This window comes from Hemiscyllium ocellatum, chromosome 2 (assembly GCF_020745735.1).
Source record: "Hemiscyllium ocellatum isolate sHemOce1 chromosome 2, sHemOce1.pat.X.cur, whole genome shotgun sequence".
Lineage (NCBI taxonomy): Eukaryota > Metazoa > Chordata > Chondrichthyes > Orectolobiformes > Hemiscylliidae > Hemiscyllium > Hemiscyllium ocellatum.
In genome coordinates, this window is record NC_083402.1 from 123,548,024 (window position 1) to 123,570,380 (window position 22,357).

At 40.2% G+C, this 22,357-nt stretch overlaps 1 protein-coding gene across 1 annotated transcript in view; it reads right to left on the reverse strand.

Annotated features, from left to right (window-relative positions):
• Window positions 1-22,357, reverse strand: part of anp32b (acidic (leucine-rich) nuclear phosphoprotein 32 family, member B) — a 56,370-nt gene that overhangs the window by 28,301 nt on the left and 5,712 nt on the right. The window contains exon 2 of the mRNA XM_060839818.1: window positions 5,872-6,021. Coding sequence (XP_060695801.1) covers window positions 5,872-6,021 — 150 coding nt within the window. The remainder of the gene's footprint in view (window positions 1-5,871; window positions 6,022-22,357) is intronic.

Consider the following 22,357-nt stretch of genomic DNA (forward strand, 5'->3'; position numbering starts at 1 on the left):
TTTGCTTTTCTTCAAAGCAATGCTGTGGCAGTTTCTATACCGACACAGGCAGGCAGGGCCCTGGGTTAGTGTCGCATAAAGGACTACACTTTGGACAATGAAAGGGGCAGATGTGGAGGCAACATACAGAGTGGTCTTAGTATCATTTAACAATGGAACGATCTAACTGCAAACTGAGCAATGTAATTCATGTTAGAATTTACAACAACACTAGCAGTACTGTGCAAACAGAGGGTGTAGCTGAGGCAGTGTTGAGTGTAAAGCACTTAAAGTGACTAAATATTTGGAACCAAATGTAAAATTCCAATGCAAGTTGTGTACAGTAGTCAAAAATGTGTCTCTTAAGTTAACCAAGGAGGAAACAAAGTTGCTAAATGAGAACTTGGAGTAAAAATATTTAAAAACAAGACATAACACATTCCACTGAACAGATGAGCAGGAGATTACTTTGGAAACCAGGCCAATAGTTATTCATCAATCCAAACTACTTAAATAGCAGGTAGTACGTCCATTACAGAATTGTAGTTTGCAGGATCTAGCTGTGCACACATTGGCTGTAATGTTTCTGCATGACAACAATGCCTATATTTGAAAAAAATGCTTTATTTGTTGTGAAGCACTTTGGACCAGCATGAGGTTATGAAACAGCCAAGAGAAATGCAACTCACTTATTTCATCCTCTTCAGCCTGTCTTCTGTGCAAAGGGTGGCAGACACATGGGAACATCACAACCACCTTCAAGGTATATCTCTACAACCCAACACAATACTTCAGGTCACAGACCATTCTTACTTAAAATATATTTCTCCTTTCCGTCACTGGTTTTTAAAAATCCAGGAATGCCTTACCTAACAGCACTTGAGAACATGTTCACTCCACTCCCTGCACTGCTCAAGTTGTTAGTAACTCATCAGCTTTTCAAACCATTAGGGATGGGCAATTAATGCTGGGTTTACCATTGTGATCTCAAACCATAACATTCATTAGAAAAGGAAGTGCACTCACCTCAACCTATAATCAATTACGTGAGAATTATTGAAATCTCACTGTTCTCTGGTCACATCTGACCAATTACCCACAATGCTATCGTGTAAAAGCTTAATAAAGGCAAATTTTGAGACAAGGGCCTGAGGCGAAGACCCTGTTGGTGCCACCTTGCTGCAGAATGACCCCATCCCATCGCCTTGATTGTATTTGGGAACTCTGTGCTCTGGGTATTCAGTTCAGCAGCTGCAACATCAGCTAGTCTGTAAATTCTAGAATACTGGACTGAATTAACACAGATCAGACCAAAGTCATTACAATACATCACTTCAAATCTTCATTCCATTGGCTTACCACCATATCCAATGCTCATTGTATTTTGAGCTTGCTTCAATTTACACAATTTTTTTTAAGCAAACAGGACAGGAAGATGACCATTTTGCCCAATCCATCAACGCTGATGTTTATGCTCCACATATGCTTCCTCCTACCCCTCATCTCACAGAATCACCGTACCTAATTAAGCCAAACAGTCTATTCAAATGTTGTAAAATCTAAGTAACACTATTCCATGTAACACATTATTTTGTGATTTGATAATACTCCTCTTAACCACTTTGGTTGTTAAAAGCACGATATAACTGTTGTTAAGGCAATTTTTCCATTGCTGAATATTTCACTATTCGTCTACCAGATGTGCTGATAGACTTTAATCATATCATCTGATGCTCTTTTGAAGTTATACTCAGTTAAAGTGTAAACTTGTAGTGCACTTCCTTAATTTTAATCACTCCCATAGCTGCTGTGCTTTCAAATGCCTAGATTCCAGATTCCTCAATTCCTTTCCTAAACCTCTCTGCCACTTGACCTCTCACTGCTCCTTTCAGACACTCCATAAAAGCGAGCTCTTTGACCAAGCTGTTGATCCTCTGAACTGTTATTTTCTTAAGTGACAGTGTTAAATTTCGGTGATAATGGTTCTGTGAAATACTTTGAATGGTTATATTCAAACTCGACAAATGTGGCTTTTGTGTCAAAGATTTGGCACATAACTTCAGGCTCAGATGCTTAAGCTTCATGATTTAAGGGGGAAAAACAGTCATAAATACAATAGAATGATCCAGTAACTTCGCACTGGTAATTATCAGAACATTATCTTGGTGTTATAATTAAGACATGTCAGGTTTTGGAAATTATCCAAAATAGGGCATTTGCTTTTGTTACCACAGAGAGTCTTCAGTGTCAAATAAAAGTAACACCACAATGCTGAATAATTTCTCCCAATTGTCTCAATGTCTTTAACATTGGGAACATGGAAGACTGCCCACAGATGTACGAAGGAGGGACAAATATCTTAATTCATCAGAAATATGATGACAATGAAGTAATTTTGCTCAAACCTCATCAAGTCAACGTCCAACTTCAAATGTAGTGAAATGATGCCTAATGAACTAGTTCTGAGGAAGGGTCACCAGACCCAAAACGGTAACTCTGATTTCTCTGCAAAAATGATGAAAATACCTGCTGAGCTTTTCCAGTAACTCCAACCACAACAAAGATAGAACCCCTCAGTCCTCACCTTCCAACCCACTAATCTCCAGATACAGCAGATTATCTTCCGGCATTTCTGCCACCTACAATTAGGCCCCACCACCAAAGATACATTACCCTCCACATCCCTTTCTGTGTTCCACAGAGACCATTCCCTCCATGACTCCCTTGTTGTTTGGTCCATACCCCCCACCAACCCACCCTCTACACCCAGCACCTTCCCTTGCCACCGCACGAGATGTAAAACCTGCATCTACACCTGCTGCCTCACTTTCATCTAAAGTCCAAAAGAATCATTTCAAATCCAGCGGAGATTTTCCTGCACATCCAGTCACCTCATCTACTACAACCGTTGCTCTTGATGTAGTCTCCTCTACATCAGGGAGACAGGACACCAACCCATGCAGCATTGCAGGGAACATCTCTGGGACACACACCCAACAAAACCATTGCCCTATGGCCGACCATTTTAACTCCCCCCCACCCACTCCACCAAGGACATGCAAGTCCTGGACTGTCTTCACCACCAAATCAAAGCCACCAAAGAACTGGAAAAAGAATGCCTCATCTTCTGCCTTGGGACACTTCAATCACATGGCATCAACATCGACTTCACCAGTTTCCAAATCTCAGCGCCCCTCCACAAGCTCATCCCAGATCCAACCCTGTAACTCAGCTCCACCCTCTTGACCTGGTCATCTTCCTTTCCACCTATCTGCTCCACCCTCCCCAATGACCTATCACAATTTAGCACCCACCTCATCCACCTATTGCCATCCTAGATACCTTCTCCCAGTCGCAGCCCAACCTCCACCATTTATCTCTCAGACTCCTTCCCCTCCATGATGAGGAGCTTATGCCTGAAACATTGGCTCTCCTGCTCCTCAGATGCTGCCAGATCGGCTGTGTTTTTCCAGTGCCACACTTTTCAACTCAATCTCATTAATGCCTTATACAGTTGCAGCAACCTTTCCTGACTTTTACACTCATTCCTTGAGTAATACATGTCAAAATTCCATTTGCCTCCCTAATTACCTGCTGTACCTGCATATTAGGTTTCTATGATTCATACATGAGGACACCTGGATCCCTCTGCACCAAAGTACTCTGAAGTTTTTCTCTATTTAGATAATAAGTTGCCTTTTTATTTCTCAAACCAAAATGGATGACCTCACTCATCCACATAAAACATCATCTTCCAAATTTTACCCATTCATCTAACCTATCCATTTGGAAATTTCTCACTTTATCGCTGCAACTTATTTTCCCACGTATTTTAGGGTTATCTGCAAATTTGGCTACAGTACTTTCTATCCCCACATCCAAGTCATTAATATAACTTGTAAATAGTTGAGGCCTGATGACAGAACCACGTTGCACCCCACTAGTTACATCTTGTCAGCCAGAAAAAGCAAACATTTATCCCAACTCTCTGCTCTCTGTTGGTTAACCAATCCTCTAAACAAGCCAATAAATTACCACTAACCCCATGTGATCTTACCTTGTGTACTAACCTTTGTTTGGCACCTTACCAAATTCCTTCTGGAAGTATAGATATATTACATCTACAGGATCTCTATTGCTGGTCACATCTTTAAAGGACTCTTGGAAATTAGTGAAACGTGGTCTATCCTTCATATCAAATGTCCTGTTATTACTTCCCTAATAATGGATTCTAACAATTTCCCAATGATACATGTTAAACTAACTGGTGTGTAGTTTCCTACTTTCTGCCTCCTGCCCTTTTTCTAATCCTGTGGAACTTTTCCCACATTCAGGGAATTTTGGAATATTATAACCAATGGATCCACTATCACTCCTGACACTTCCTTTAAGACCCTAGGACATAGGCCATCAGGCCTTGGAGACTGGTCAGCCTCCAATCTCAGAACTTTTTAACCTAGTGGAGATGATTGTTTTATGTTCCTCCCTTTCTTTAACTTCTGCTTTACCTGTTACTGTTGGGATGATACTAGTATCTTCAAATATGAAAACTGAAGCAAAATATTTAGTTAGTGATTCTGCCATTTGTGTATCCCCCATTAACAACTCCAAAGTTTCATCCTCCAAGGACCAACTTTTACTTTAGCAACTGTCTTCACTTTTATTACAGCATTTGGAATTCTAATATGCTATGATCACTGTTCCATAGAGGATCCTTTACTATGAGATCTTTAATCTCATCAAATCCAGAATACCCTGCTCCCTGGTTGGTTCTCCAACATAATGTTCCTTTGAACAATATGCAATAAACTCTTCCTTGAGGCGACACATGCCAATTTTACTTAATCAATATTAAAATTACCCATGATTATTACGGTTCTTTTCTGAGATGCCGCCAGTATTTCTTCATTTGTACTGTGCCCCACTACTGTTTGACTACTTCTATCTTTCCTGATGAAGGGCTTATGCCCGAAACGTCGAATTTCCTATTCCTTGGATGCTGCCTGACCTGCTGTGCTTTAACCAGCAACGCATTTTCAACTACTTCTATCTTTTTCCCTTGCTATTGTTTATTTCCACCCAACCTTTTTCCATGCCTAAAAATAAAACGAAGAACTGCAGATGCTGGAGATCTGAAACAAAAACAGAGATTGCTGGAGAAACTCAGCAGGTCTGGCAGCATTGGTGTAGAGAAAGCAGAGTTAATATTTTGAAACAGTAACTCTGCTTTCTCTTCACCGATGCTGCCAGACCTGCTGAGTTTTCACCAGTAATTTGTTTTTGATTCTGTGACTTGGTCTCCAGTGCTGACACCATTTCTCACTACAGTACTGATCTTTTCCTTTACTAACAAAGCTACACCACCTCCTTTTCCTTTCTGCCTATCTATCCAAAACTGATTATCCCTTAGATATTCAATTCCCAAATGTGGTCTCCCTGCAACCATACCTCACTAATCACCACCAAATCCTATCCAAATATTAGGCATTTTTTTGTGCAATCCAATTATTGTCTTACAGGATAAGAGGATTACAAAGTTAAAAATCACACAACACCAGGTTATAGTCCAACAGGTTTAATTGGAAGCACACTAGCTTTCGGAGCATTGCTCCTTCATCAGGTGGCAGTGCTCAATCCTAACACAGGATTTATAGCAAAAATTTACAGTGTAATGTAACAGAAATTATACATTGAAAAATTGATTGTCTGTTGAGGAGATTGAGATGGGTTCCACTCGAAGATTTTGAGCAACTATTACTTGTATAAAAATGTAAACAAAGTGTACCTATGCAGAAAACTGCATAATAGGCACCACAACACTACAGTATCATGATGGAACAAAAGTACTTTTGTTCCCTCCACAATTGAACTCAATGATTGCTGAAGACTCACCTTTTTCAGTTTGGGAAGACGGAGAAGGTTCGTGACAGACATCAACCCAACATTTATCAAGCTGAGGAACTCCAGATTCTCAAATTCAGCCGTCAGACCTTCAATTTTACCCTCATTCGATCTGCAGTTGTCAAGAACAAGCTCTCGCACCTAGAACGAACAAATGATTTGCCAATTGAGGCCCTTACTGTAAAAACAAAACCCGAGAAAACAAGATTCAATACCTCCAAGTGAAGAAATTCTCCCTCATCTCAGTCTTAAAATGTCTTATTTTAAGGCCACGTCCCACATTTTCTAGATCCACAGCCAGGAGAACATCTTTTAAGAATGTTATATGTTTCAATAAAGTCACTGCTAATTCTTCTAAACTCTGGAGAATACAAACCCAGTTTCTTCAAATTTCTCTTCACATGGCAATCTCACCACCCCAGGTTTGAGTTTAAGAAATCTCTGCTGCAGGTCCCTCCAATTATGTCCTTACTTAAAAGGAGAACTAAACTACATAAAAAGCTTCAGGTACGGTCTCACCAAGGTTTAAGTGAATCAAGATTTAAATGCAGTTCGATCCATTTTCTGGTATTGATGTTGTAGCACGTCAATCCTATAGTATGGAAATTACACCACAATTTCATACAATGCATCTGTTTACAAGGCAGGCAGAAAACCAACATGAAATTAAATCAGGAGGAGACCATCCACCCCACTGAGCCTGTCACTGTATTTTGAAAAGGTATCCAGTTTGTTTCATTTTCCCTGCTCTTATTCTGTAGCTCTGCAGTTTTTATCTTTTTTTTAAAAATCCAATACCTTTCAAAGTGATTGAATTGAATTTGTCACCAGCATTCAGGAAGGATTTTCCAAATCACAAAACACTGCAGAAAAAATAAAAATTCATTTCCCCTCTGGCCCTTTTGTCAATTATCTTAAAATGTATGTCCTGATCTCTTGCCACTGTAAGGAGTTACTCTTTATTGACTTTATTAAAACTCTTCATAATTAAAATACAAGGAGACCCTGCACTACAATAGTGCATTTTGCTTGGAAAATTGCACAGTGATTTAATTCTAAATCTTCAATGTTACAAAACAGCATCATAGGCAGACAGTCAGAATTAAGGTCAGAAAGAAACCTTCCCAGTTTACATCCTCTGTAATCTGCATCCTTTGAAACCTCTATCACCTATTGCCCAACCTCCACTCCAGAGCTCACTCACCTCCATTAGCTTCCAATTAAAGCATCACCTGGATCGAAAAAGTTCATTGTCAAATCCCATCAGGGATTCACCTCTTTTCATCTCTGCAACCTCCTAAATCCTTCAAGTTTTGACTTGAGAAACAAATCAGTAACTACCATCCTTTGCTGCTTGGGTTAACTCCCTTAATACCTGCACTACAGGAGGCAAACCACAAGTTGGGCTGCGTTGGAGAGGAGCAAGAAAGGGGGTTGGCTGGTGATCTGATGAGAGTTCTTCAAAATTATGAAGTAGTTTGAGGCAGGGCAGGCAGAACAGATGCAGGGTTGCCAATTCTGAGAGAGTGGACCATCAAGACGAGAACACTGTGTGCAGATGTGTAATGCACAGGGATTACAAAATAGCACCCCAGAGAAAATCAAAGACATGGGAGAACCACCTCAAATACAGGATGGTCCCTTAAAGGTCCAGGAAGGTTGGTTATTCTGATTCGGGAGGAGTACAACTAACAGAAATAAATACAAGACTGTCACTAATAAAACAATAAAGAATTCAGGATAAGCTTCTCAAGCCAGAAAGGAGTTAGAATGTGGACCTTGTAACCATAATGGCAAATAATATCGATGCATTCAAAATGAAGCCTAGATGAAGATAAGTGAGGTAGGAGCAGAAAAAAAACAATAAACTGAGATGAAGGTGGGTTTCAGGTTACCCACACAGACCAGAAAAGAGATTTCACAAACTTGGGGTGCATTGCCTGGATTTCTGATAGTGAAAGGGTGATTTGATTGAAGATGACAAAAGATACTGAGGAGAACGGAGAGAAATTGTTGCTGCTGGAATATGAGTCCAGCACTGGAAGGCAGAATCTAAACATTACAGCCAGACCTTTTGGGTGTGAACAAAAAGCTGGAATTCTCATCCACAAATGGCCATTAATACAAGTTAAATTGCCAATTTTAAATCTAAGATTGATAGTTTTTTGTTTGTTGATCAAAGGTTGCTAAGAAATATGAGACAAGAGAGGGTAAATAAATGAGATTGCAAATAACCACCATCTTTATGAATGGACGTTCAGGGGTAAAGACCTAAACAGCCTCCTTCTGGTCTTCAGTCTCTACCTCCGTGTTGATATCACCTAACACATCTTGGCCAATACCATGCTAAGGTGACAAGATGCTCAAGAGTGCATATCACTTGCTTCACTTGGGATGCAGAATTATAACAAGGTGGGAAGTTGTGAAGGGACAGAGAATTTCTGTTAACGATTCATTATAATACAGCATAGTGGCACAGAGTAAACAGTCAGCTTGAACCTTGAATGGAGGCTCAGTGAACTAGATGAATAACTCTGGGTTCCCTGAAGTTGAACAGGCAACAAGCTAGGAGCAGAATACCTATCCCTCTCTACTGCAGGAAAAATTATTCAACCCTTCAGAAAGCACAAACCCTCAGCTGGGGAACAGTTCTGTGGCAGTTCTAGATGACCCTATGAAACAAGGCTGACTTTTCTACAGTGCAGACAACAGTCCATCCAGAGTGACCTAAGTATATTTCCAACAGGGATCACTGAATTGATGATTTTGTCAGGAGCTTAGTTTGTTCTGGATGCATATCCCAAGGCAAACTAAACAACTTTATCACCTGTTATTAACGTATAATAGTGATCAAGAACAGGAACCATGACTGACACACCCTTCCTTAATCCTGAATTGCTTGTCAAATTTACTGCAGCAAAGATTGAAATCAAACCAGACATATTTCTGGTCAATAGAGTTCAACATTGGATTAATGTTACAAAATTACACAATGACAGAGATTCTCTTCAAATTAGAGTCATACAATATGGAAACAGACCCTTCAGTTCAACTCATCCATGCCGACCAAATTTCCCAAACTAAACTAGTCCCATTTGCCTGCGTTTGGCCCATACCTGTCTAAACGTTTCCTATTCTTCATGTACCTGTGTAAATGTGTTTTACATGTTGTGACTGTACTTACATCTACCACTGCCTCTGGGGAAGTTCATTCCACATATGAACCACCCTGTGTGTAAAACAGTTGCTCCTCATGTCTCTTTTAAATGTTTCTCCACTCACTTTAAAGAAAATGCCCTCTAGTTTTGAACTCCCCTACTCTTGGGAAAAGACCTTTGCTATTCACCTTATCTATGCATCTCCTGATTTTATAAATCTCTGTAAGGTCACCTCTCAACCTCCTATGCTCCTGTGAAAAAAACAGCCAGCCTCCCCTTTGACAACACAAGTCCTCCAACCCTGGTAACATCCTCGTAAATTTGGGGTGGCATGGTGGCTCAGTGGTTAGCACAGCTGTCTCACAGCACCAGAGACCCAGGTTTGAATCCTGCCTTGGGCGACTGTCTGTGTGCAGTTTGCATATTCTCCCTGTGTCTGCTTTGGTTTCCTCCCACAATCTAAAGATGTGCAGGTCAGGTGAATTGGCCATGCTAAATCGCTCATAGTGTTAGGGGTAAATATAGGGTAGGGGAATGGGTCTGGGTGGGTTAGTCTTCGGAGGGTCGGTGTGGACTTGTTGAGCCGAAGGACTTGTTTCCGTACTGCAGAGAATCTAATCTAAAATTTTTTCGACACCTTCTCCAATTTAATAATATCTTTCCTATAGCAGGGCAACCAGAACTTTACACAGTATTCCAAAACTGGTCCCACTAACGTCCTGCACAACTGCAACGTGATGACCTAACTTTTATTCTCAATGGTCTGAGCAATGAAGGCAAGCAACATATCCAGAACAATGGCAAATCCAAATTCCAGAAGGCCCATTCCCTAACCCATAATTTGCACCAATGAGGAAACGAGGGGCAGCTTGTCGTTTGCTTTACGGAGCTAGCTGCACAGCCATAAGTATAGCTGCCTTCAAATAGATCCAATTTCTGCCAGCAGGATATCCAAAACACACCTTGTGAGTTTTGTACTTTTTAAGTCTAATCTTGTAGAGTTTTTCAAAGCATTGGGATACACTGTTGGACAGGTGAAAAAGTATTTTAGATAGGTCTGGGGACACCTTTGGACAGATATCTTTGGAGAGGTCAAGTGCTTTTTAAGATTAAAAGTAGTCATGAAGGAGTGTAAAATGTCAATAAACTCTTTAGGATGCTCATGCTATTAAGACATTTAAATCTCCAAGCCTTTAAATTTGAGAAAAAGAACTTCAGTTTCAAAAGAGAATAGTGCGTGCTAGTCACAATGTCTAATGATGGAAGTCAGAAGCCTATCATTACAGGATTTGTACTGAATGGCTGATTTCAGAAATAATCACAGTGGTGTACTTGTCAGTTCACAATTTAACTGATAGCTCCAAATACTTATAAAAAATCTCTGGTGTAGGGCAATGAATAAAAATGAATAAATTCCTGATGAAGGGCTTATGCTCGAAACGTCGAATTCTCTATTCCTGAAATGCTGCCTGGCCTGCTGTGCTTTGACCAGCAACACATTTGCAGCAATGAATAAAAATGCTTATTTTCGTAAGAGATTAATCAATTGAAACAATTTAAATGCATTGAATTTTTTTTTTAAAAAATCAATGAGTTCCTTTTTACCAAAATACTGAAATCTTTAACAGACTCTTAATATTTGATCTTATTTCATCTCAGCATGAGTCATGAGGTCCATCTATGGTGGATACTGGATGCGTTGGCATTCTCAGTAAAAGTATTAAATAGTAGCCATGATTTGGTACAAATTGACACGGGGGTTATGCAAGATCATTGGGGTCATTGATTGTCAAAGTATATGAGAGGCTGATGGGGTTGGGGGCAGGGGCATGAAGTGGCATTGGGAGATTGTGGGGTGAGAAAGGAGGGGGCGGGAGGGTCAGATATTCTATTCTTTCCAAGTCCCGTAGGCTGACCTTTCACATTGCCCATTTCCCCTACAGTTGCCTCCACAACTGATTCCAGATTTTAAAAACATTCTCTTTTTCATCCCTCACATTTCGAGACAAAATAGAAAAAAAATTAACGTTTACGACAGATTTTGTTTTGAGAGCACTCCCTCCATCACAATATGCCATGAAATTTTTTTTAAAAAATTGAATTTTACTGGACTTATGCTCCAATTTTGGATTTTCTTCCATTGGATCTGTTCTGTCCATTCTTTGAATTATGTTTAAACCTATCAGATGATGGCTTTAGACAACAGCAATAAAGTAAAAATGGAAAATCCCAAAATTCTGAATTTTCTTTGGAGTAAACTAAAGGGAAATAAATCTTCCACCTTATAATAAATCCAGCAAACAACCAGTGTGCTTCACCACACTGGTAAAAACGCTGAGACTTATCCTCAAATTATTTCAAGTACAAAAATAAATGCATTCTGAATTTGCAAAAGCAAAAGGTAGACATGCACTTGCCACATATTCTCCCTCAAGCAATTTGGACTCTGACTTTTTGCAGGTAGATTAGCAGTTACAAATGCATATAATCCTATGGTTCAGAAGGTAACCATTTAACATATAATTCATTGTTTTTTTTCAAAGGGCCTGCATTAAGTCCTACTCCTCCCTATTCTTTCCCTGTAGCCCTGCAAATGTTTCCTTGTCAATTATTTATCCATTTCCTTTTTGACTGCTATTATTGAATCAAAAACATAAAAAAAGCTTAATGAAATTGGCAACAGATTGTTATCTGAATTCTCTCATGAGAAGAAATGCATTTCAATTCATGGAATCCTCGCTTAATGATTTAATGGGTCAACACACCAAATGGTGACACATTGAGTTATTCAAACCAGTTTTTAGTATTTGTGCATAAAAATAGGAAAAGCTGGAAGCCTCCATCGGGTCTGGCAGCATCCTTAGACAGACAAAACATGAAAACCTTTCAACAGATACATTTAATCTGTTTTCCTTTCTCCAAATATATGCTGCCAGACCTGATGAGCATTTGCTGCTTTTAAAGTTAGATTTCCAGCGTCTGCAATATTTTGGTTTTACAATTCTCATCCTTTCATTCCTCCATGTGCTCACTCATTACCACTGCATAACCCCTACACATTCTCATTCAGTTTCTGCAACCTCCTGTAGCCCCACTGCTGTCAAAGGTCTTGGCTCTGCTCAAGTTATGGCCTTTTGCCCAAGATCAGGAATTTCCTCCCTGAACCTATCCTATCCCTTATCCTTCACCACCACCCTCATTCTTTAAGACATTCCTTAAAATCCACAACCTCCTTTAAGCTTTTGGCCACCTGTCAAAATATTTTGAGTGAGGGATATCAGATTTTGTTTGATAACATGTCAAAGTGCCTTCAGATTTTTCACCACATTAAAGACAAAATGCGTTTTTGCTTTCGTCTTAAAATCTTTAACAGAGTTTGCCAATTTTAACTGCTCCAGCCTTGGAAGCGCTACATTTTATAAATTTCAGTGTCTCCAAACTGAAGAAAGAGATAACTGTCGGTGCACGCAGTCACATGACAAGCAAGATGCCCTTGAGGAGGGTATTATTTGCTATATTTTAAGTAACAATTCAACTTTACAAAAAGATTACTAGCTAAGGGTCAATTACTACTCTTATGACATGAGGCACTGGGTATCATGATACAGCAGGTATGTGTACAGCACAGTCATAAAATATACATGCTCCTGAAAAATGTAGGATTGTGCAAGTAAAAACTGCTTCCGAAGTAAGGAACATCAGAACAGGATGCAGTCATTGAGCCCTAAGTCTGTACTCCCATTCAATAGGATCATGGCTAATCAAGTGACAAAACTCCACTTACCCACGTGCCTTTTCTCACCCCCCCCTCCCCAATTCTTTCATGGGATCTGGTCAATGTTGGTAGATTAGCCATTCTTAATTACTCTTGAAAAGGTGGTGGTGAACTTTGAACCACTACAGTTCATAAGGTGTAGGTTCACTCAGAACAGTTCGGAACACAGTCCCAGAATTTTGAAGGAAAGGCAATACAGTTCCATGTCAAGGTAATGGGGAACTATGAGGGGAACTTGCAAGTAGTGTATCCCACATATCTACTGTGTTTGTCCTTCTAGGTGGTAAAAGTCACAGGTTTGGAAGTTGCTATCGAAAGAGTCTTGGTGATTGCTGCAGTGGATGGGTTGTCAATCAAGCATGCTGTTTTGCCCTGAAGGAGTTGAGCATCAAGTGTGTTAGAGCTGCACTCATCCAGGCAAGTGGAGAACATTTCATCATGGTCCTCACTGGCACCTTGTGGACAGTGGAAAGGCTTTGAGTAGTAACAAGGTGATTTAGTTGCAGTATTTCTAGATTCATATTTATTTGGCTAGCCCAGTTCAGTTTCTAATCAACCACTTGAGATGTTGATAGTGTGGGATTCGCGTTGAATGTCAATGGGAGGTGGTTAGATTCTCTCTTTATGGAAATATTCATTGTCTGGCAGTTTTACAATGTAAGTATTATCAACACAAGGCAGAGAGTGTTGTACAGATCGTGCTGCACTTGGGCATGGATTGCTTCAGTATCTGAGGAATCAGGAATGGTGCTGAATATTTGTTTGTTAATGATTGCATATCACCACGTTATGAGGGAGGGAAGGGAATTGACAAAACAGCTGATGTCTGAACCTGGCATACTATCCTGAGCGATATTCTGAGGCTGAGATGATTGACCTCAACCAACCACAAACATCTTCCTTTATACTAGATACGCCTCCAACCAGTTAAGAGCTTGACTCCCTCCCTGATGCTGACAGACTTTAGTTTACTTGGTTACCTTGATGCCAAATTCAGTCAAATACTACCTTGATATCAAGAGCAGTGTTTCTTAGCTCATGTCTTGAGTTCAGCTCTTTTGTCCATGTTTCGAACAATACCCTAATTAGATTAGATTAGATTACTTACAGTGTGGAAACAGGCTCTTTGGCCCAACAAGTTCACACCGACCCGCCGAAGCGCAACCCACCATACCCCTACATTTACCCCTTACCTAACACTACGGCAATTTAGCATGGCCAATTCACCTGACCCGCACATCTTTGAACTGTGGGAGGAAACCAGAGCACCCGGAGGAAACCCACGCAGACACGGGGAGAACGTGCAAACTCCACACAGTCAGTCGCCTGAGTCGGGAATTGAACCCGGGTCTCTAGCGCTTGTGAGGCAGCAGTGCTAACCACTGTGCCGCCCATGTGTGGAGCAAAGCCAGCCTGGTGGAACTCAAACTGAGAACAAGTGACTAGGTTATTTCTTTTGTTTCCTTCTTTAAGGAAAAGAGCTCTGAGACACAACTGAACTATTTTTCCTCATTACCAAATAATTTCTTAACTACCACCATTAAACCATGTGTTCGCCAATTGATTAATTTACATGTAAAGCCCTTAGCAGTAATACACAAATTCACAGGTGAGGGAGAGGTAAGGAGAGGGGGAGGGGGCTAAATCAAAATGGAGCTGGAAGGGAAGGAGATAAAGCACACTATTTGCTGCAGTGCCATCTCTCTAAAAGCAGAGAGACATCACATCTCCCTCTACAAGCCCACCTGGTCACTAGATTGTTTGCCAGTGCTGCTCAATAGCACTGTCAATGACTCCTTTCAACATGTTACTGACGATTGAGAATAAACATAAATCGGACAGTAGAGTGGGTTGGACTTGTCTTGCTCTTTATTTTGTGGACAGGACATACCTGGGTAATTTTGCACATTACCAGATAGATGCCAGCGTTGTAGCTGTACCCAAACAGCCTGGCTCTGGTGTCTTGTTCTGGCGCACAAATTTTCAGAACCATTGGAGGATTGTCGTCAAGATCCAAATCCATTGCAGTATCCACTGCCTTCAGCAGTTTCTTGAATATCTCACTGACTGAACTGAATTGGCTAAAGTCCAACATCGCTGATGCTGGCGACCTTTGAAGGAGGCTGAGATGAATCATCCACTTGGTGTTTCTGGCTGAAGGTGGTTGCAAATACTTCAGCCTTATCTTTCTGCACTGATGTTCTGGGCTTCCACACAGTGAGGATGGTGATATTTAGAGTATCATCCTCCTGCAGATAGCTGTTCAAATGTCCATTCATGACTGACGTGGTAGGACCGTAGAATTTTGATTTGATCTGTTGACTCTAATTGTCTAGTTCTGTCTATCAAATGACACTTATGTTGCTTGGCAGGCAAGTAGTCCTGTGTTGTTGCTTTACCAGACTGACACTTTTACCTTATTAATTAGTTAGGTCTGATGCACCTCCTGGTCTCTTCATTGACTAAGGAGCCCAGCTTGATGCTAATGGTGAGGTGTGAGGGATATGCCAGGCGATGAAATTACAGATTGTGGTTGAATGCAATTCTGTTGCTGTTATTGGCTCATAGCTCCTTGTGGATGCCCAGTTTTGAATTCCTGAACCTGTTCTGAATCTGTCCTATTTATCACCATAGTAGTACCACCCAAAATGACAAAGGGTATCCTCAGTGGAAAGATGGGACTTTATCTCCATAAGGATTGTGCAGTGGTCACTCCTGCCAACACACTTATGGCAGAACCAGAGTCAGATAGATCGGTAAGGATGAGGTCAAGTAGATTTTTCAATTGTCTGGCAGCTATGTCCTTTTGGTCTTGGCTGGCTCAGTGTGTAGTGGTGCTATTGAGCCCCCTTGATGATGGACATTGAAGACCCCAAACAATCAGGAGGCACTTTTTACCAGTACAATCTTCAGTGCTTTTTCTAAGTGCCATTCAATATGTAGGAGTACTGATAGATCAGTCGAAGAGGTGGACATAGCTGGTAATCAACATGTTGCTTCCTTCGCCACACTTGACCTAGAGTTATAGAGTTACACAGCATAGAAACAGACCCTTCAGTCCAACTCGTCCATACCAACCAGATATCCTCAACTGATCTAGTCCCATTTGGCGCATATCCCTCTAAACCCTTCCTATTTATGTACCCATCCAGATGCCTTTTAAATGATGTAATTGTACCCACTTCCTCTGGCAGCTCATTCCATACATGCACCATCTGCTTGATGCCATGAGATTTTATGGTATCGAGAGTCAATGTTGAGGACTCCTAGATCAGGTTCTTCTTGACTGCCTGTAAATACAACACTTTAAAGCTTTAAGCAATTGCTGGTTGTAGGACAGTATCAATCTTTTAGCAACCTGATTAAAAAACTAGAAAGCAGATGAGAAATAATTTTAATGCAGAGAGTACTTAGAATCTGGAATGCACAGCCTAAGAGTGTGCTGGAGATAAAATCAATTTCAGCTTTCAAAACAGAATAGAATGTGCACCTGAAGTGGAAAAAATGTGTGGGCCACAAAGACAGCACAATGTGACTAGCTAAATCACATTTGGACAACAAACACAGACTAAACAGGCTGAAAGGCCTCCTTCTGTACTGTAACCATTCCATGGTTCAGTGATCTCTCTTACCATAGTCCTAAAGGGTTATCATCTTATTCTGAAACTTTGTCCCCTGGTTCTGGACCAGGTCTTTAACCTTCACTAGACATCCCAAAGTTTTGCAGCCAATGAGCTATATTTAATGTGAAGTCACAGTAGTAATGTAGGAAAATGCAGTAGAAGCCAAGTTACCCATAGTATGGTCTCACAGACAATGTGATCAAGACCAGATAATCTGATTTTACTAATGGTGATTCAGGAGAAAATATTGGCCAGGACACAAGAGCACTCCCCAGACCCTTAAATTACTGATTTTTTTTTTAATGTGGGAATATAAAACAGAATATTATTCTACTCTAGCACATTAACAGCCCGGACTTATTGAGTAACACTCTGGCACCTGAGGCAGAAAGTTATGGGTGCACATTCCACTTAAGAAATTTGATCAAGACACCTAAGTTAACACTTCAGTGCTCAGGTTGCACCATGGCTTTGGCTGGTTGGTACCACAAGAGCACCACACTACTGGAGGAGGATCCATGCTGAAGGAGTGCCACACTATCGGGGGCTCAGTACCAAGGACATGACATATTGTTGAAAGGCCAACACTGAGGGAGTTGTTGTTGCATGAGATCTTTAGCTCGAAAATACTCCCATGGCATTATTTTGAAGAAAACATTGTCAATTGATATTTGTCCTGCAATCCACATCACTAAAAAACAAACTATCTGCTCTTTATCTTAAATGTTATTTGTGGCAGTTTGATATGTACATCTTGGCTCCATATTACTTATAACTACGACCAGTAGAAATGTTTCATTGACTAACAAGTGCTTTGAGATATCTTGAGATTGTGAAAGACACTAAGTGGCCTTATAAAATAAATTGAAGTATAAGTAAAAGGAAAGTAAAAGACTAGGCATATTCTACACCATCTAGTGGTGAATCTTGTTTAAGGGAACAGGCCATTTCCTGGCCTCTTAATTAGGCAATGAAGAACAAAAAACAGGAAAGAAACTTTTATAATGTGGATACAAATGTGAAAAAATATAGCTATGTAGGAAATACAAATTGTAAAGAATTAATCTAATTGTCATTATTTATAAAATACAAAGGGGTTACAACTCGGCAAGAAATCCATCAGATTTCACACCTTTGTTGTTTCAAGATCATTTACTAATTAGAATCACAACATGGCATTATAAATAGATGAACAAAATATAAAATGCAGTGGAGTAATGATAAAATTGTTGATAAATCAATGATCCTACTAGACCAGTGTCCAATTCTGGAATATATTCCTTTGAGACAGAAAGGCTCTGAGAAGGATGCATCACCTTTGGCTCAGAAAAGTAAGGATGGCATACATTTGAAAGAAATGGAGTGCAGTACAATGAAGATTATCCGTATTGGAATATTGGAAAAAGTTCAGAAACCAGATGCTACCTTCAATAATAAAAAGGGAAGAAATTAAAGTATGAGAGAAAATGAACAAAAAAAAATGAAAATCAGTAAAAGCCTCCAGAAATATATAAAAAAAGGACAGAGTAGCTGAAGTGAGTTTTGATCCCCTAGAATGATTCTGGAGAATTGCATCCATCTTCATAGTAGAAAGCACAAAACCACGCCAAGAACATTAGAACATCTTTGATCAAATCATAGAAGGAGGAACTTAATACAATCATGATTGCGATAAAGTAAAATTGGTAAAAGTAATGGAATTAAACATTGCCATCGCCCCGGATCATATGACATTGGAGCAAAAGGAGCCCATTCAGCCCATTTCATCTGTGCGACAGTTTTTTCTATTTAATCAATAATCAGCTTCTTTACTCTTCCTGCCAAATTGCATAACCTCATATTTTCTCACATCATATCTCATCTGCTGAATTTTTGCCTACTCATTCATTCCTCTATATTCCTATATATGTCTATATTTCTCTGCAGACTATGCCATCCTCACTATTTGCCTTCACAACTATTTTTTGTGTCAACAGACTTGGAAATCATACATTCTCTTCCCTTATAGCCCAAAGGCTGATCCCCGTGGCACTCAAGTGACTATAAACTGCCATCCTTAAAATTTTCTCTTAGTCCAACTTTGTCTATTAGTTAGACATTGGGCGGCACGGTGGCACAGTGGTTAGCACTGCTGCCTCACAGCGCCAGGGACCTGGGTTCAATTCCCACCTCAGGCGACTGACTGTGTGGAGTTTGCACGTTTTCCCCGTGTCTGCGTGGGTTTCCTCCGGGTGCTCCGGTTTCCTCCCATAGTCCAAAGATGTGCGGGTCAGGTGAATTGGCCATGCTAAATTGCCTGTAGTGTTAGGTAAGGGGTATGGGTGGGTTGCGCTTCGGCGGGTCGGTGTGGACTTGTTGGGCCGAAGGGCCTGTTTCCACACTGTAAGTAATCTAATCTAAAGTAATCTAATCTAATAATCACAATCCTCTAACCATACTACCCCAACACCACGGGCTCTTATTAAGTCACCTTTTATGCAGTATGTTATCAAATGCCTTTTGGAAACCTCAATATATTTCATCTATTGGTTCCCCTTTATTTACCATACTTGTTATGTCTCAAAAGAATTTGAATAAATTTATCAGGCATGATTTCCTGACATGGCCTTATCACTTGCATCCCAAAGTCTTAAGATATATAGCTGCAGAGATAATAAATGCATTGATTGTATGCTTCCAAAATTCTCTAGATTCCAGAAAGGCTCCAGTGAATTGAACAACCACAAATATAACATCATTGGAAAAAAAAGGAGAAAAAGAAAGCAGAAAACTGCAGACCCAAAATTAGCCTAACATCTGTCCTTGGAAAATGCTAATAAACATTTAAGGAGCTAGAAGTAGATCACTTAGAAAATCATACTATAATCAGGTGGATGTTCTGTCAAACAGAAAGGAAAAGTGTGTTTGATACATTTGAGTTATTTAAGTATGTTACAAGCAGGTTGAAAAAATGGATAAGGTGCCACAAAAAAAATTACAGAAGAGGCCATGGTGTTTTGGGTTATAAGTTAGGATGATTCAACTGAAAACACAGAATTGTGATAAATGGGGCATTTTCAGGTTGGTAAATCATAACTAGCAGACTTCTACAGGGATTAGTACTGGTGCTGAACTACTTAAAATCTATTGGGTATGTTAATAACTTAGATGAAGGGACTGACTGTACTGGAGCCAAATTTACTGGAGAATGCAAAGTTAGGTAGAAAAGCAAGATACAAAGTGGATAAAGTCTGCAAAGAGATTTGGATAGCTTGGTTAAGTGGGCAAAAAAATTGGCTGATATGCTTGTTCACATTGGCAGAGACAAAAACTGCAAAATGTTGCAGTACAGAGCGATCCCAGTAGTTTTTGCACGTGTTACAATAAGTTTAACATGCAGGCACAACAACTTTTTTTAAAAACCATTCTCGCAAAGTCATTGGATAGGCCAGCATTTATTGCTCATACAGAATTGCCCTAGAGGTGGTAGTGGTGAGCTGCCTTCTTGAGCCTTCTGTCATGACTCATGACAGGGAAAGAACAGTAATATATTTCCAAATCAGAACGGCTTGTGACTTGGAAGGGAAATTGCAGGTGGCAGTATTCTGATGAACTTGCTGCCCTTGACCCTCTATTGGTAGAAGTTGTATGTTTCGAAGGTGCAGACTGTGGAGCCTTGGGGAGTTAAATTAAGATGGCTAAAGAACTGGAAGGGTGAGAAGATTGTTTTTGAAAACTGATCTGGAATGCACTGCCAGGAAAGGCAGTGGAAGCTAATTCAATACCAAACTTCAAAAAGAAATTTGACAAATATCTGAAGGGGAAGAGTTGCAGAGCTACGAAGAAAGGGTGGGGGAATGGGACTGGCTGAATAGCTCTTTCAAAAGGCAGCAAAGACCTGGCTGAATGGCCTTTTTTCCCCATAAGAGATCCCATGGCAGAGAGTGTCACTGTTGTAATATGGGAAGCATGGCAGTCATTCATGTACAGCAAGGTCCTATGCAAAATAATGTGGTAATTACCAGATAAACTAGCATTGATGATATTTGCTAACAATGATAAATATTCATATAGAGCCTTTTACATAATGAAGCATCCAAGGTATTTCCCAGGCCCATTACAAGTCAAAGCATGATAATAAGCCAAAGTAGTACAAAAACTAGTTCACATGACTAAATATTAAGCTTTACAGAGCATCATGAACGTGGAAGGAGAGGTAGACAGTTAGTCAGGAGATAGAGAATTCCAGTTCATCGTGCCCAGGCATCGGAAGGCATGGCCACCAATTAATCAACTAAAATCTTGGATGCTCAACAGCAAAACTTCACTGAGCGCAGAGATCCCAGAGTTTCAGGGCACAGAAAGTCTCAAAGATAGGGAAAGGTGAGGCATTTAAGGGGTTTTTAAAAAGAGGGTAAGAGTTTTAAAATCAAAATGTTACTTCTTCAGATGCCAATGTGAGCACAGTGCTGAATGGGAGACAAGACCGTTGTGGATTCAGACCTGAGCAGTATTGAAATTACCTCAAATTTATGGAGCGTAGAATATGAGAGATCAATGAGCATGGTGATCTGACTAACTAGCAATCCAGAACCCCAGGCTAACTTTGAGGATGTAGACTCTAATTCCACCATGACTGGTGGTGAAACTTCCCCCATGGACTCAATTTTTAAAATTAGAGAATAAAAAGCTAGTCTTATCTACTGTTGATTGTTGTTTAAAAACTTTAATGCCCTTTCAGGGAAGTAAATCTGCCAATCTTACATGGTCTGGCCTAGGTGCAAGACCACAGCAATGTATGGTTTACTGTTAACTGCCTTTTGGGCAATTAAGGATGGGCTTTAAATGTTGGCCTGGTTAACAATGCCACAACACAAATGAACAAATAAACATGTGCATGGTGGAAGAGTGAAGTTTGGAAGCAAATACAGGTAATCTGGGTTTCAATAGCAAATTGTTGTACAGGGCAAATCAAGCAATGTTACAGAGGTGGAAATAGCAGTATTAATGTATATATTGCCACTAGGCACTAGGTTGAATTCAAGGGGCTGAACAGTCCACTGCCAATCTTAAAAAGGAATTAATTGCACATGAAGTACTTTTGGATGTCCTAAGGATATTGTGAAGGTACTGTGTAAATGCAGGTTCTTTCTAAACTTAATATTATAGAAACCAGTTTGCTGGAATATTTTCCTGTTGTTACCAGTTACACTGTGAGCTATCAAACCTATACTCAGCAAGGGGAATGTACAAGGGAGATTCATGGCAACAATCCAGTTATGCAGGATGCTATGCAACGCCAAAAATAGAGTGAACTGCAGCAGCACCACACCTAATGATGAAAAGAGTGAAAAAGGATGCTGTACAAACAACTGGAATTGACAGGTCTCAGAATGATTTGGTTCCAGTAACATCACCAAGTAACGTGACTGCATTAGGACTGCGATGATAGCAAATCTAGCGGTGATACAAAGACATGCATTTCTATAGCACCTTTCACAATCTCAGCACGTTCAAAAACACTTGATTGACTGGAAAATGTTTTGGAAGTATTATATTGTTGCAATGCAGAAATGGGGTGCCCAAACATGCACAGCAAAATCCAACAAACCAAAAATATGATGATGCCCAGATAATCTGTCACAGCGATGTTGGTTCAGGATAAACATTGGCATGCTGTTCTCTGTATAGTGCCAGGAAATATTTTATGTCCAAATGAGAGGTAAGACAGTGCCTCAGATTAACATGTTATTTAAAAGAAAGGCAGCTCTGACAGTGCAGCCCTCCCTCAAGGAGTGCACCAGAAGTGTCAATCAGGGTTTTGTGCTCAAAGCTCTGGAATGGGAATTCAATCACAATCTGAAGATTCAGAAATGAGGGTGCCTTCCACTGAACCTCAGCTGACACCTGCTAGACTAATAAAGAGTGCCTGGTGCAAGCCA